This window comes from Silurus aristotelis (assembly GCF_946808225.1).
Source record: "Silurus aristotelis genome assembly, chromosome: 20".
Taxonomy (NCBI): domain Eukaryota; kingdom Metazoa; phylum Chordata; class Actinopteri; order Siluriformes; family Siluridae; genus Silurus; species Silurus aristotelis.
Window position 1 is genome coordinate 9827787 of NC_139593.1, and position 16567 is coordinate 9844353.

General features: G+C 35.3%; 1 protein-coding gene across 2 annotated transcripts in view; it reads left to right on the top strand.

Annotated features, from left to right (window-relative positions):
• Positions 1 to 16567, top strand: part of evi5l (ecotropic viral integration site 5 like) — a 47307-nt gene that overhangs the window by 8556 nt on the left and 22184 nt on the right. The window contains exons 2-12 of one of the 2 annotated variants that reach the window (XM_083523024.1): positions 6610 to 6997; positions 8058 to 8247; positions 8594 to 8818; positions 9081 to 9155; positions 9383 to 9508; positions 10647 to 10790; positions 11068 to 11157; positions 13905 to 14002; positions 14295 to 14355; positions 14444 to 14497; positions 14981 to 15013. In XM_083523024.1, the coding sequence (XP_083379150.1) occupies positions 6756 to 6997; positions 8058 to 8247; positions 8594 to 8818; positions 9081 to 9155; positions 9383 to 9508; positions 10647 to 10790; positions 11068 to 11157; positions 13905 to 14002; positions 14295 to 14355; positions 14444 to 14497; positions 14981 to 15013 (1338 nt within the window). In that variant the 5' untranslated portion in view covers positions 6610 to 6755. The remainder of the gene's footprint in view (positions 1 to 6609; positions 6998 to 8057; positions 8248 to 8593; positions 8819 to 9080; positions 9156 to 9382; positions 9509 to 10646; positions 10791 to 11067; positions 11158 to 13904; positions 14003 to 14294; positions 14356 to 14443; positions 14498 to 14980; positions 15014 to 16567) is intronic. The other variant, XM_083523025.1, reaches the window with a different exon arrangement.

A 16567-nucleotide genomic window follows, 5' to 3' on the forward strand; every position in this document is an offset into this window, starting at 1 on the left:
GACTAAATGAATCTGTCTTTAGGGAAATGTTCTTTTAGTCTTCGTGTCAGGAAACCTGTCTGTCTGAGCTTTAGTTAACTGGGTTGGGGTTAGGGTTAGTATTGAGGTTCTTATATGTTGAATTCAAATTTTGTCCACTGTGTGCAGTGTCTGCTTTCCCCTATACACAGACAGAACATTTCGTTTCCTTTAGCATGTGAAATTTGTTCTACTTTGCAGCTTTTGTTAACTGTTAAACCTGATATGGTTCTCTGCTATTGCAGCTCATTAGCTTCAATGTCTAAAGTGTAGGAGTCGCTTTTCAATCTGAAGTTTATGGTAACTCTACCATAAAATTCCTCTGTCATAACCATTCTGGACATTCGCTTCCTACTTCTCTTTTTAACACCAGCAATGTTGCTTGCTTTGTTTTTGCATCATTCAGTGAAATAACTGTTGTGTGTGAAAATCTGAGATCATTAGTTTCTGTAGTACTCAAACCGAGTTTCGCACCATTGACCATGCCGTTGCCACTGACATCACATTTTGTCTGCCCAAACAGTAACCGAAGCTCTTGATATATGTCTGCATTGATTTCTGCATTGCACCGCTGCCACATGATTAGCTGGTAAATGTGGTTTAAATGTCCCGCTGTAAATACTTCACAGCATCACAGCCGATATGAGTGTCCATGACCCTAAAGTGTGAAAAAACCATTGACCTCTGGTTACATTTGTGTTGTTCAGAAAAAACAGAAATTCTGTCTCTAATATGGCAACCACAACTGAAAAACTATACAATTACTAACTTGCTTTGAATGTAACTTATCAGCTAAAACATGTTAGTTTTTTTTTTTAAGCTATGCAGATGTGAGGATAACAAAACCCTGACAAGGATATAGTGGTTACTGAGGATAAATAAAGAGTTAAATATATTCACTACTATTGATACTGATATATTTAATACTGATATTCAATACTCAGTTACCTTATTCTCAGGGCAGTTTACTATTCACGGAGATGACATTTGTTGACGTGTTCACAATAATCGACTAGTAATTACTATTATGTCATATGTCAAAAAAGATATTTCTGAGTTTTGCAGGGCAGGTAAAAATTGTTCTATAAAGGTTTAATGTTTAACACAATAAATATAATAAATAACAAAAGTGGCACCATAAATTTTCACTTATGAAATTATGAATTACAGCATGCTCTTGAAAAATAATTCCTGATTTGCATTCCAAGCTGTAATACTTATCAAATACAAAAGATGGTTGAGTTTATTTATTTATTTATTTATTTATTTATTTATTTATTTATTTATTTATTTATATTTTTTTTCAATTTATTTATTTATTTATTTATTTATTTATTTTTTTTATTTTGCTTTCAGCTAGGAAGTTTCATTCCCGTAAATCTTGTAATAGTAGTTTTATAATTTAGACAAAACACTGTACATTTCTGTGTAGCATAGACTAAAGCTATAGAATAGTCCAGTATACAGCATGTTCTGTTTTCATATGAATGAATGCATGGGCATTTATTCAGCTATCTGCTCATAAGTGCACCAAGTTCATCACACATTAAGCAGTTTTGTGATTCACTAGGCTCATTATAATGTGCTTAATGCAGGCCATTTACTCATGAAGGCCTTCAGATCTGTTTGGCATTTGTGTAGCCTACTGAAGCTATTGTGCACTAATGTAGTCAATGAGGAACATATGCTATTCAGGCAAAACAGCCAAGCTATTAACCTCTCATTTGTGCCTGTGTTTGTGCATGATTGTGAGCAACACAGATTTATCAGCCAGGTTATATACACTGGAAATGAGCTTTTATTCTGTACAGCAGGATCTCAGGTTGATGTAAACCTTCTTTTTGCATTTCTTAAATGTACATACGATGATCACCAGGCCCAAGGAATGATGTCATTGAACATGTCTGACTGGACGCCATGGATTTGTTCTTTCTTGAAAAGAATGACTCCAAAATGCTTAACGCATTTAATAAAATAGTGTATACAATATGGCTGAATAACAAATACCTTATTTTAAATAAATAGATAATGTATTAGAAAATTATATTAAATAGTAGCTATTAGTTTGGCTTTTTGGAAATAGAACAGTAGGTAAGCTTAGTAATGAACATTTTTTACCAATGGGTTGTTGTTTTTTTCAAGGTTTCCATGATTTCAATAAAAAAAAACGTGAGTCGGGTCCTCACCTACATCGGACTTATATCTAACTTGGATCACTTAAATCTAAATGCAGCTACAGATACAGGATTTTGGAGCACTGAACAGTATGTTGCAGTATGATCTGTGTTTCTGTTTATGCATTTTTGCTGGTGGACATTACAAGCTTTGTAATAGAGAGATGCAAGAAACACAATGCCATTATTGTGAAACTGAGGTACACGCATGCGTGCAAACACACACACACACACACACACACACACACACACACACACACACACACACACACTCTCTCTGTCTCTCTGTACCATCTCCCGACCCCCTAAAGCGCTCTCATATGACAGCCTTGCTTTAATGTCTTTCTTAGCTGTTTGTTGTCCTTTGTCTCTCTAGTCATTTACACAATCATCACCTTTAAAACATCGATTCAGGAATTATTTAGTCTCAAGGCTTTACATGTGAATTTATCTTGAGTCCTCTGTGCTTGAATTAAAAAAACAATGATTTTAGAGTTTACTCTAGTTGGCTGGTGAGTATGTGCCAACTTGATAGGATTTGTAAGATAAATTCATGAATGATAACAAGATTTATCTATGTTTTTAATGTTAACACTAATTTCTGTTTAGTGGTAGCAGTTAGGACCGTAACTATACTGCCGTTGCTTTAGATAACTTTTCAGTATGACCTACACTTTTAATCGTATGTTATGTCTACATTTTATGTTATGTTTGGCAAATGATTGGTCAGTCATGAACATCATTTTGAGCGTGTCTTTAATGTGACTTGAGTCATCTCAAAGAATTATTTGCTGATTTACTACTGAAGGCGCATGAGCAAAGCATTACAAAATCTCTGTAGGAACATGTACAGGAAACAAAATTGAGTAGTTCATCTCATAAGTCCTTTGGTCAGAGTTGTTCATTCTTTTGTAATGTGACTCCCATAGAAGCTACACAGTGCAATAGATCAAGTTTTATGGTCTGAAAAAAGAACTAATGGCACAGACCAGAAGAAATAAGATCATATCATAATTTGTCCTTAGCTGCATTGTCATATTTTCATTATTGGAACTATAGTCAAGGTTCGTGTATGTATTGGAAAATGTTAACATTTTATTTAATTTCTGATAAAAAAAAAAACTAAATTAATTAAACGCCTAAAAAAAAAAGTGCAAATTTTGTATGTAGATCCGATCTTCCCATCACTATTTGGTGTCTGATGCTTGTTTCATCAGATAATAATACAGATGCTCCCCACTTTATGAACTTTTGTGGATATAAACAAACCTGTTCTTAAAGTAAAATTTGTTGAATTTTGTTGGTTCGAAAAAATTCTAAACTGTGGAGAGCCGCCGCTAGCTAGTCGTCGACTATAACGACATTTTATTCATTTATTTTTGTATTACTTAATACAAAATATTGTATACAGTATTTCAATTTGATTTAGTATTTTATTGTTTATTTGATAGTATTTATAGCTCTTGCATCATTTGTAGATATTCGTAGTCAATAAAAAAACACAGTAACAACTTAGGAAAGAACGTAATCTGTACACATCTGGATACGGTACTTTAGGTAAACTTTTTAAATGTTCAGATTGAAAAGTTGTCGCCTCAATGTCTGATTTAAAGGGTCCGGTAATTCTACGTTATTTTCTGTTTTTAGCTTTTATATTGAACTTTTCTTTTTTTTTTTTTCTTTAGCTAGTTGTCAGAAATTTTTTTTTTACAACTCAATGCTTTAAAATGCCGCAATCGGAAATGCTTTAGGACCAGACATGCACAGATTCATCACAATGCTTTTGTTATTGTTTTATAGCGATGGGAAGATCAGCTCATTTTTGTGAATCGGTTCATTAAATCTTGTTCATCAAAATGAACAAAACTTTTTTTTTTGTCATTTGCTTCATTTATTTCCTTTGATCAGAAATAAAATTTAAATAATATATTTTTTATTTACCTTGCCAATTAACTTTTTTATATAACTTTGACTATAGTACCAATAATAAAAATGACAATGCAGCTAAGGACAAATTATGATAAACAAAATAAGTATCACCTCAAATCACCTCTCACGTGAAAAAACAATGAACGACTCGTACCAGAGGACTCATGAGATGAACATCTCAATTCTGTTTCCTGTACATAACCTACTGTAATTTTGCGATGCTTTGCTCATACGTGTCCAGTAGAAAATGAAGGGTCTTTGAGACTACTTGTTATTTACATTAAAGAATCGGTCATGAACGACCCATCACTAAATGTTTACTTCCTTGCAGGGCTGGTTTTAGACATTTGGAGGCCCTAGACAAATGTTATATTGGATCGGAAAATTGTATTTATTTGGTAAATACAACAGAACAATTTATTTTTTATTTTTTAACTAAAAAGAATGAGTATGAGTATGGCTATTATGGTATTGTAAACATCACTGGAATTTACCAGATATTCAGACAGTTGAGGTACTTTTCTGAGATAATAAACAATAGCCCTGCTCCCTGGAAATAGTCTGTACCAACATAGCTAATGTAGATAAGTAATAGAAGTCTTTCTCTTACAAAAATATAAAAAGAAAATCAATTTTGTGGCATAAAAAATCATCCAGTTTTTGAATGATGATAAACAGATTCACTGATATGCAGTTTGACTCTTTTCTTTGAACAATAGCAAAACTCAGTAATGATACAGACTCGCCCCATCTTGCCAATGTTAAAAGATGGGTAGTAAATGTGTTATTCCTGCTATTATAAAGTTTTAAAATAGGCAAAATTATTCAGCGTAACAGCAACAACAAAATCTTTAGCCAATATAAAGGCTACAATTACCATTGTAGGTTGATTTTTTTATTTTTTATTTTTTATTTTTATTTATTTAAAAACATTTTTTCAAACCATGGTTATCCTTCAGAAAATTTCAGCCAGTAATAAGAAAATAGAATCGATCCTGGTTCAAAGACAGCAAATTTAATTTTCGTTCTGCATTGTGTTGTCCTTTTATGAGCCAATACACAAAAGCTAGCATGTGGTGCTGAGTCACTGGATGACATAACTTCCTTTGCATGACATACAAAAGCATGTAGCTTTCTTGTGGATTGACCTTAACCATCCAAAGCGCTCTGTTGTGATACAGTACGTTTACTGACCTTTTTGTACCAGTGTAGCTGTTCAAAATGCATAGTGTAAACATATTTTAGTTCAGGAGACATAGTATAAATACAGGTTTGTTTCTGTAAAAACAGACATGTTCTTTTATGCTAATAACATAAATGAAAAATGACATTCCCACTGTAATCCTACCTTGTTTTGTAGATATCAAGGCTAAAGTCAAAGCTAAATCTTTTGTCTGGGCTTGTTTTCAGTCCCAGGAGATTTGATTCATGTGCTTGTTAATGGCTCTCTTGACTGGGAGGCGCTATCCTAATGAATGCAGGCCTTGTTTCAACTGTGTGATTAAAATGTTTTTTTTGTCTTAAGTGTTATTTTTCCTTTTAAAACAATAACTTGTGTATGTGATTATTATAATATTCAGTGTATTATGTATCTGTGAGTGGATGTGTGTGTTTGAGAGAGTGATGGATGAGGGTGATTCCACAGATGTTCTATGCCTGTATGGGTGCTTTGTTCTGAGATCACGGTGTAAATGTAATTTTTGCACAGGTCAGGTAGCATGTGTTTATGTTTATTATTAACCACACATATTAATATAGATTCCAGAAAAGAATTCTGAGAGGCTGAATGATTAAAATCACATTTGCTAATATTACATGCATAATGCAGCAGCTCCCTGCAGGTGTGTGTGTGTGTGTGTGTGTGTGTGTGTGTGTGTGTGTGTGTGTGTGTGTGTGTGTGTGTGTGTGTGTGTGTGTGTGTGTGTGTGTGTGTGAGAGAAAGAGAGCGAGCGAGTGATAGTGCATGCATGTGTGCATGAGTGTGTCTGGGTTTCTATTCTGAGCGGAAAAAAAATCTAGAGCATTTCCAGCCATGACATGCAAATTTTGTATGTAGAGTCATACATATACAAGTAAATATAAATTCAGTTTAATTTTAATTCAATTCAGATTGCTTTATTGGCTTGACAAAATATACATTTTATTGCCAAAGCATTAAAATGCCCTTCCTAACGCAACCCTCCCCATTTATCCGGCTTGGAACCGGCACTAAGTGTGCACTGGCTTGTACAACCCTAATATAACTTCATGTAAATTAAAGCGAGCACTTCTGTCACTGCTGCCTTTTAATGCTAATGAATATTAATCTTGAATTTTTATCTTGAATATAGAAAATTTATGACTCAAATATGTAGGGCATTTCTGACTCAGAGTGAGTCTACTTTCTCTGGATTTTTTTTCATTCATGAAAACATGTTCATTGAAATTCAAACTTCTATTTGGAATGAAATTTTAATAAAAACTCCATTGCCTCTTCTTCTCTTTACAGGCCCAGCCTATCCTTGAACACCAACTTTCCATATAAAGTTGTCTGCTTCTGTCGGATCAGCCGATTATAATCCCAGCTGTGTCAAACCGTCATCCATTGACAGAGACTGACCTTTGACCTGGACCCAGCCCCTGGGCTTTGTGGTCATGTCTAGCCCCAGCAGTAGTCCAGAGAGAGAGGAAGGGATCACCGGGTCAATTCAGATTGAGAACCTCGGCTCTCCAGCAGGTCAGGAGGCTGACCCGCTCTCTGTTGGCAGCCCTGTGCTAAGCCCAGACTCCAGTTCCCATGATGCCGCTCTCTCTGCACCAGCAGTCTCGCCTGCTGACTCGGAGAATCTCAGTCCAGATGAACTGGAGCTGCTGGCCAAATTGGAGGAACAGAATAGGTATGTGAGCCACACAGGAACAAACACTCATATTTAAGTTAATTTAATTTTTAAGTATTTGAGGTATTATGGGTATTTTATTTTTTTTTGCAATTCTGTATTTAAATATTATACAAATGTGCATTAATACAATATTGTTTGCAGAAGACAGAGATAGAGGCTTTATGCAAAACCATAGAAAACAAAACAATAATCATTTCCCAATATATGAAAATAAACCAAAAATTCCAGTCTAACATTCTGAAAGCAACACATACTAATAAAATATATGTATATAATGTACAATTTTATATAGTTGTCTTCATGCTCAAATGTACAAAGAGCGATTACAGTTGCAATCGTAATATTATAAAATGAAAAACTGTTTGTTATATTTTTCGACATTTTTATCCCCCCAAACCATCAGCTAGCTTTCCCCTGTCATTTGACATTTACCAAATGGGGAGGCTAAAGTCAAACCTTGCCAAACATTTCCACTGACTCATGTAAAGTGAGCAGGCTGTATCTTTTCAAAATGCTTTTCAAGGTGCTTCCCAGGGCAGAGTAACACTCTGGAAAGTGCTGCTCACCACATGAAGTCATTGCACTGCTATTCCACATACATGAGGTCACAGATGCTCAAAATTAGCTAGCTGTGCAAGAATGAGAGCATATGCAATTCCAGAATAACACATTTTGGCAGGATGCTATAGGATGAAGATGTTTCTGTTCAGAGCACTTTGGAGTTCTGAAAGCTATGTTTATCCTTAATCATTACTGTTCCTCACCTACAGTGGATTTATGATGTATTCTTGCCTAGTAAAGCCTACACAAGATTTTGGTCAAAACCTAATTTGGTAAACTTCTGTTAGCACCTGATAGTATGTTAAAACCTGTTTTAAAAATGTTACTATAATCGAAACGAAAACTCCTCAATGTTCTCAGGATAAAAACCTATATCAATGTCTTCTTACTCTAACCACAAAAACAAATGCACCAGTTTTCACAATCTGGGTTCAACAATAGGAGATAAATGTTCTGTGCCAAGGCTGAACTTTTGTTCTACTTTACCTACTTCTAGGCTCCTGGAGGCTGATTCCAAATCCATGCGCTCTATGAGCGGCTCTCGCAGGAACAGTGGCTCCTCGTTGGTGTCCAGCTCCTCGGCCTCGTCCAACCTCTCGCACCTGGAGGAGGACACCTGGATCCTTTGGGGACGCATTGTTAACGAGTGGGAAGAGTGGAGACGTAAGAAAGACAAATTACTCAAGGTGAGGACACGCATGCACACTAGAATTGAAGAATTTCTATGGAATAGCCAGATTTTTATTTGCTTTACGGCTAGTGACTCGAAATAATAATACATAGTGAATCCAAAATTCTTCTGCTGAATCCATTCAAAGACATCCTAAGAAGCTTAAATGTGGGGAAAATCCAGTGAAAATATTAACATTTTAAATACCCAGAATTCATGGGCAGGATTTATACTGGTTCTTGTGAAACTATATTATGCTTATTCTGTCAATTTCATTGTTTGTTTTTTTACAGGAAATTACAGGAAAGGTTTCTAAATAATATGAGAATTTTTACTATCTATCCTGTCTGTTGGTCTTTCAGGAACTGATAAGAAAGGGGATCCCGCATCATTTCCGGGCGATTGTTTGGCAGCTGCTGGGCAACGCCACTGACATGCCAGTAAAGAACCAATACTCAGAGCTGCTGAAGATGTCTTCACCTTGCGAAAAGCTCATCCGCAGGGACATCGCCCGTACCTACCCTGAGCACGAGTTCTTCAAAGGGCAGGATAGTCTGGGCCAGGAGGTCCTCTTTAACGTCATGAAGGTGAAGGAGAGAGAGGGCTTGCACAGGATGAATATGATATTTATTTGTTGTAAAAGAAAAATGATTACTGAGCATAAATATCAAACAGCAGAATGATAAAGCACAATGAAGGTGTTTCTTGATAGTAATTTACTACTATTTGTGTGTGTGTGTGTGTGTGTGTGTGTGTGTGTGTGTGTGTGTGTGTGTGTGTGTGTGTGTGTGTGTGTGTGTGTGTGTGTGTGTGTGTGTGTGTGTGTGTGTGTGTGTGTGTGTGTTGCAGGCATACTCCCTCGTAGACCGAGAGGTAGGATACTGTCAGGGCAGTGCCTTTATCGTTGGGTTGCTGCTCATGCAGGTAAATCCAAATATAATGTTACATTTTCATATACACAATTCTGTAAAGCTGCTTTAAGACAATGTCTGAAAAGCGCTACAGAAATAAACTTGACTTGACGTGACATCACACTAAAATCACACTACACTACCATGAACTGTGTGTGTGTGTGTGTGTGTGTGTGTGTGTGTGTGTGTGTGTGTGTGTGTGTGTGTGTGTGTGTGTGTGTGTGTGTCTGATGTGCCTAGATGCCAGAGGAGGAGGCATTCTGTGTATTTGTGAGGCTGATGCAGGAATACAGACTTAGAGAGCTCTTTAAACCAAGCATGGCAGAGCTGGGCCTCTGCATATACCAGTTTGAATACCTGCTGCAGGTAAATGATTATCACATACGATAAGATAACTCCATATAAACATAACATGGTTTTTATTAAGTGATTAATCAAGGAAGGATCTAAAAAAAAAAACAAAGGACAAGCAAGAGGAATATTTTTCAATGCAACAGTGAAGAAGAATGTGTAAAGCAGAACGATGAACACGAAAACAGAGTAAGGAACAATGTGAATTATAAAGAAAAGAAAAAATGGGAAGGAAAGGATGAAAGTGTAAAGAAAGAAAAAACAGGGAAAGCGAAAGTGATTCCTAACACTGTGAGTGAGAGCATAGACAGTGACAGAATAAAATAATAAATGCAACAATGACAATGCATTGTATTGTTTATTTTTGACAATTTTTTTTTTTTATTTTTTTATTTGACACCGCAATCCACACCAAAATCCCAGTCTACTTGTGAAAACCCTAAAACAGTTTGATGGATGTATTGAGTGAGAACATATTAGCTAACATAGCTAGCTAACTCATTACTAAAGCAAAGAAAGCCTTCAAAGTACCTATTTGATTTAAGGATACTTTTGCAAGGATACTTTTCGACTGGATAAAGTTTACTAATAGGCTAGTGAATGTTTTGGCCAACTACCATATATACACAATTAAAAGCAAGCAGTTAGCAAGCTTTGGGCTAAATTTTACTATGAAATTAAATAAGTAATCACGTTTGCTAACAAGCTAGCTAACCTTGGGCTAGGTATCATATTTCATTAATCTAAATATATTAATAAATAAATGTATGCTAATACTATTATTAACAGATTCTGGTTTATGCATATTATTATTTAATTGTGTATTTGTCATTCGTTTATGTAAGAGTTGACTTGCATTCAACAGACATTTGTTTAGTTTGTAGATAGAAAATGAACCAGTATTTATTTAGATTGGGTAAATATATTAATAAATGACCAAGCTTTTAAGAAGAAAACATTTGTGTAAAAGCTTTACAATAAAAAAAAGAAAATACTGGTAAGCCACCAGGTGGCAGCAGATCTTCTGTTCAACTGAACACTTGATGTCATACATTTCTCTGGACAGTCTTTCTCTTCTGTCCTCTTATTTTTTTCTTTTTCATAACTGATCGTTTTCTTGCAATTTTCTAACACAGTGTTTCTTTTATAACAGGAGCAGCTGCCGGAGTTAAATGTGCATTTTCGCTCACAGAGTTTCCACACCTCCATGTATGCTTCATCATGGTTCCTCACACTCTTCCTCACCTTTCTGCCTCTACCCATTGCCACACGTATTTTTGATATCTTCATGTATGAGGTACGGGTTTAGGTGTGGTAAAAGAATGCTTGTAATGGGTTAATTTTGAGTCTGTGGGTTAAAAGAAATTGTGTGAGAGGTTAAGTGTGTGGTAAAGGTGTGTCTGTCTGTCTGTCTGTCTGTCTGTCTCTCTGTTGCAAAAATGAAGAAGTAAAGGTGTGTGTATGTGGGTTTGCTTTTGCTTGAGGCTAACAGTGTAAGTGTAGATCAATCAAAACCAGGATGAATTTCTGTTTTTACATATTTGGCTTTAAAAGCACATAAATTGTGTTCACAGGGTCTGGAGATTATATTCCGAGTAGGAATGGCCATTCTACAGTACAACCAGACCGACCTCATACAGCTGGACATGGAGGGCATGTCACAGGTTAGAGAACAACATTGTTCCTTGTCTTTCTCTGGCACACACAAACTGTTTCCTACCAAGGTGATACAGGTATTTACACATTTAAAAACACTTTACAGTGTAATAGGAAGCATCATTTAGTAATATATTATACTTTGTGTGCCTTGACATCTTAGGAACTTTTTATTATAAAATAAATACTCTCCTGTGCAAAAAATGGTCCAAGCTAAAAACATAAATAAATCGCAAGTATGAACCGTATAATGGCTTTAACATCAAATTGTTATTCGCAAAATGAGCACGAATAAAACAAATGCACTCCTGGGACTTCATGTAAGATTATAGGCTTGTGTTCCATTGGTGTATTGATCTGTTTGAGGAAATTCACTTATCTAGTTTTCTTGTATTAAGGTAAAACCATAATAATGGCTGATGTAAAAAATAATCCTCAAATACTGGGTGGAGAACGTTTTCCAAGAAAATCCGTGTAAAAAAAAAAAAAAAGCGGGCCTGAGAACAAGCTAAAAAAAAAAAATAGAATGGAGATTGTTTAAAATGGAAAGTGTTTGTTTTGTTTCTTGCAAATTTTCTGACAAACGATTTGTTGTTAAGGCCAATAAAAAAATTATATTTTGCCATTTTGGGCTTAGCCCATTTTTTTCCCAAGCGTAGTTTTTGCTCCTAGATCCACTTTCATTGCTGTTTTTAAAATCTTCAATAAATATACCCAGTTCTTAACATGGGACGATAATTGAATCTGTAATAATGTGCCAGGTTATAAAGCATTAAAGCTGATAAACATAAGGCTATCATACCGTCTGTCAAGTATCTTTTTCTGATGCTTAGCAACCAAAGTTTACTGTCAATTTGGCAATATCCCATAAGCAAGAGTGCGGTTGTATTGAATGTAGGCACAGCAAGCATTTGGCTGTAGTTAATCACAGACCTGCTGATATTCAGCATAAGAGCATGAGTGCAAGTATTGCTTCAGAAGTTAGTATTGAGTAACTGATATTTTAGACACAATGTTAACACAGTGTTCTGAGTTTGTATATGATAGTCACATACCACCACCTTAAAGCTTTCAATAATATTTTTATTTAAATTGGAGGGTGGAGATATGTATATATTTTTTAGTTTGCATTATTTTGGGGTTGGGTTTATATTTAATGTAATATTGCAACTTTTTTAATTGTAGCAAGTTTTACTGCATCTGGAAAGTATTCAGACTTCCTTTACTTTTTTATTTTATGTTGCAGCCTGATACTACAATCGTTTATATTGATTTATTTTTCTCACAAATCTACACTCAGTAACCCACAATGACAAAGTGAATACAAATCTCTCTGCATGTCACTACTTTACTTTTTTTTTTTTTTTTTTTTACTTTACCTAATTGTTGCTGAGATGTTTCTACAGTTTACCTGTGATACATTATATTGATTGAACATGATTTGGAAAGGCACACACCTCTCTGTAGAGGGGCTCACAGCTGACAATGCATATCAAATCAAAAACCATTAGCCATTACACCCATTTATGGAATTGTCCTCTAATTAGAACTTATTGGTCAAGGTTTGTTGTTTTTATAAAACCGTATGTTTGGACTGGAGCTACAGATGGACCTTTTGTCTTTGATTTTCCATCTCCTAGTCAGACACCTGCAGAACAAATTTAATAAGCGTTATTTTATATTCTAGCCTTTGCTGCTAGAAAAAATATATTATTAACCTGGCTCAATGACAAACCCACATCTTTGTAAGGATGGCACAAGATTATTGGAGAAATTATTCCCTTATGGTTCTTGACCTGTGTTACTCATCAGACTACTGAAGCTTTTCACCAAGTTTGGACTCCATACCTAGATTATATTGATGTCTTTTTAAGTAATATTTTGAGTTTTGGCATGTAATTTTATTTTATTAATTTATTTATGTATGTGTATATATATATATATATATATATATATATATATATATATATATATATATATATATATATATATATATATGTGTGTGTGTGTTTGTGTGTGTGTATATGCATGTATACCTTTTTTTTTTTTTTTCCTTTCTCCATTTTCGTCTTCTTTTTCACTAGCATTGTAAAATTGTAAACTGTTTAATAAAAATTCCAAATACAAGAAATTACATCAAAGGAACTGCCTGCAAAGAGACAGAATTTTTGCAAAGCACAGATTTGTGCAAGGGTACAGAAATTGCTGCTGAACTAAAGATTCCCAAGAGCACAGTGTCTCCATAATTTTCCAAAGAAAAAACAGTGGCACAACCAAGACTTCTCACCCGGTAATCAGGAAGAAGGGCCTTAGTAAGAGATTCAACCAAGAACCCGATGGTCCATGAAAAAAAAATTGGTAACTGGTACTTGAATTGAATGAACATCAGGATGATAGGAGTCGGGCCACATCAGATCAACCATATCAAGTCATTGATTGATTATTTTTCAATAACATCATAGCTTCATTTATTCAATTTAATTAAGGATTTTGTTTTAAGTTTAAATTTATTTGGATTAAACTCAAATGTACTTATAATGTTAATTCACTCAGTGGTAACATTCATCAATAAATACATTTTCTTAAATAGTAAAGGTGCTTTTTTTAATAATATTTACATATTTCTCAGTTTGCTAGTGCAGTACATCACATGTTACATGCTCATAAGCCATCTGTGGATTAGTTACAGTACAGGGGCTTTGCCAGATTTGAGCGCATGATGTAACACGAATATTGTGTTTCTGTTGCCTCACAGCACTTTCAGAAGGTTATCCCTCACCAGTTTGACAGCTGCCTGGATAAACTCATCCTCCGAGCCTATCAAATCAAATACAACCCTAAGAAGATGAAAAAGTGAGTCTGAGGAAAAAAAGATGAGCAACAAAACGCATCATTCTGCCCAACATGGGAAAGAAAAATCATTGCATATATTTAACCTTATAAGTGACCTCAACATTTACTTGACGCCAAGGATACAAGTAGTTATTCCTTAAACATGATTGAGACCATAGTTTATCAGTTATAGTTTAAGATAAGTTTTTTTAAATTGTTGGCATTACAGCAAAGAAAATGGCATGGCAATTAAAAGAAAAGTGGTATATATTGAATTTTCCCAATTGAATAATGGTCTGTTTGTTGATTACAGATTGGAAAAGGAGTATACCACCATCAAAAACAAAGAGATGGAGGAACAGATAGAAATCAAGGTGTGCAATAAGTATAAGCTACTTTAAGACATGCAAAAAAAAAAAAAGTTTAACAAAATTGCTAAAAATGTTCCTCTGTTTCAAACAGCGTCTTCGCACTGAGAACAGACTGTTAAAACAGAGGATTGAGACACTGGAGAAGGTAAAAGCTTTTTTATTGAGCTTTTATGAGCTGTGACCTGTTAGTATGTAGACTGCAGTAGCGCGTGTGTGTGTGTGTGTGTGTGTGTGTGTGTGTGTGTGTGTGTGTGTGTGTGTGTGTGTGTGTGTGTGAGGGTGTGGTGTAAATTTATGTAATATGAGAACAAATAGATTTGAATATTTTGTCAGTGTGAACGAGCTGGCGATGGTTTTTTCTTAAAGAATCATATTCCTTTCTGTCTTGCCTCTTGTCATTTCTATCCTTTTCTTTTTTCTTTTATCATTATTATTATTTTTTACATATATACTATTATTGGTATCTTGGTGTCTGTCTGTCTATGTTCCTGGTTTCTACTCAACCTCAAATCCTACTTGCCTTTTTTTTTCCCTGTCTATCTTTTATCAACTGTTATTATCTTTCTGTCTTCCTTCCCCTTTTTCTCTCCACTTTTCCACTTTTATCTCCGCTGTTGTGGTGTTGTAGGAGAGTGCCGCACTGGCAGACAGGTTGATCCAGGTAAAGTACTGTTAATGTTAAATTAGCAACTAACACCTCCATTCAATTATTTTATTATATACTTTCTCTTCCTTGATTTCCCCTCAGGGACTTCGCAGCCTGCTTGCATGGGTTTGGATATGATTAGGTTAAAAAAGACCCCTTCGTGAGTTATCTATGAAACTAAAATATATAAATATAAAATTCAAATTAATCTAGGTGTACAATAAGGTGTAAAATGAATGTTATGCATATAACTATCAATGTCCTGCGAATTAGATCTGCATAATCAGTTGTATTTCTTTGATTCACCTTAGTTTAGATTCACTTTTGAACTGCTCATTGTATTATGATAATACACTCTTATTTCTTTTAAAAGAAAATGTGTATTAATAGGAGAACATTTAGACATGTATACTTTGAAGAATGAAACATGGGCTGCTTTTATGACACATATTTTGCACCATGAACAAAGAGGGGAAAAAAGACATTAAAAAAGAAAAGAAAAAACACATTCGACAAGAGTTTTGAGACACTTATTTAAGTTAATTATTAGTTTATTTCATACACTGTTTATATATATATATATATATACAGTGAGGAAAATAAGTATTTGAACACCCTGCTATTTTGCAAGTTCTCCCACTTAGAAATCATGGAGGGGTCTGAAATGGTCGTTGTAGGTGCATGTCCACTGTGAGAGACATAATCTAAAAAAAAAAAAAATCCAGAAATCACAATATATGATTTTTAAACTATTTATTTGTATGATACAGCTGCAAATAAGTATTTGAACACCTGTCTATCAGCTAGAATTCTGACCCTTAAAGACCTGTTAGTCTGCCTTTAAAATGTCCACCTCCACTACATTTATTATCCTAAATTACATGCACCTGTTTGAGGTCGTTAGCTGCATAAAGACCCCTGTCCACCCCGTACAATCAGTAAGAATCCAACTGCTAACATGGCCAAGACCAAAGAGCTCTCCAAAGACACTAGAGACAAAATTGTACACCTCCACAAGGCTGGAAAGGGCTACAGGGAAATTGCCAAGCAGCTTGGGTTTAAAAAGGTCCACTGTTGGAGCAATCATTAGAAAATGGAAGAAGCTAAACATGACTGCCAATCCCGGACTGGGGCTCCATGCAAGATCTTACCTCGTGGGGTCTCAGTGATCCTAAGGAAGGTGAGAAATCAGCCCAGAACTACACGGGAGGAGCTGGTCAATGACCTAAAAAGAGCTGGGACCACCATTTCCAAGGTTACTGTTGGTAATACACTAAGACGTCATGGTTTGAAATCATGCATGGCACGGAAGGTTCCCCTTGCTTAAACCAGCACATGTCCAGGCACGTCTTAAGTTTGCCAATGACCATTTGGATGATCCAGAGGAGTCATGGGAGAAAGTCATGTGGTCAGATGAGACCAAAATAGAACTTTTGGGTCATAATTCAACTAAACGTGTTTGGAGGAAGAAGAATGATGAGTACCATCCCAAGAACACCATCCCTACTGTGAAGCATGGGGGTGGTAGCATCATGCTTTGGGGTGTTTTTCTGCACATGGGACAGGGCG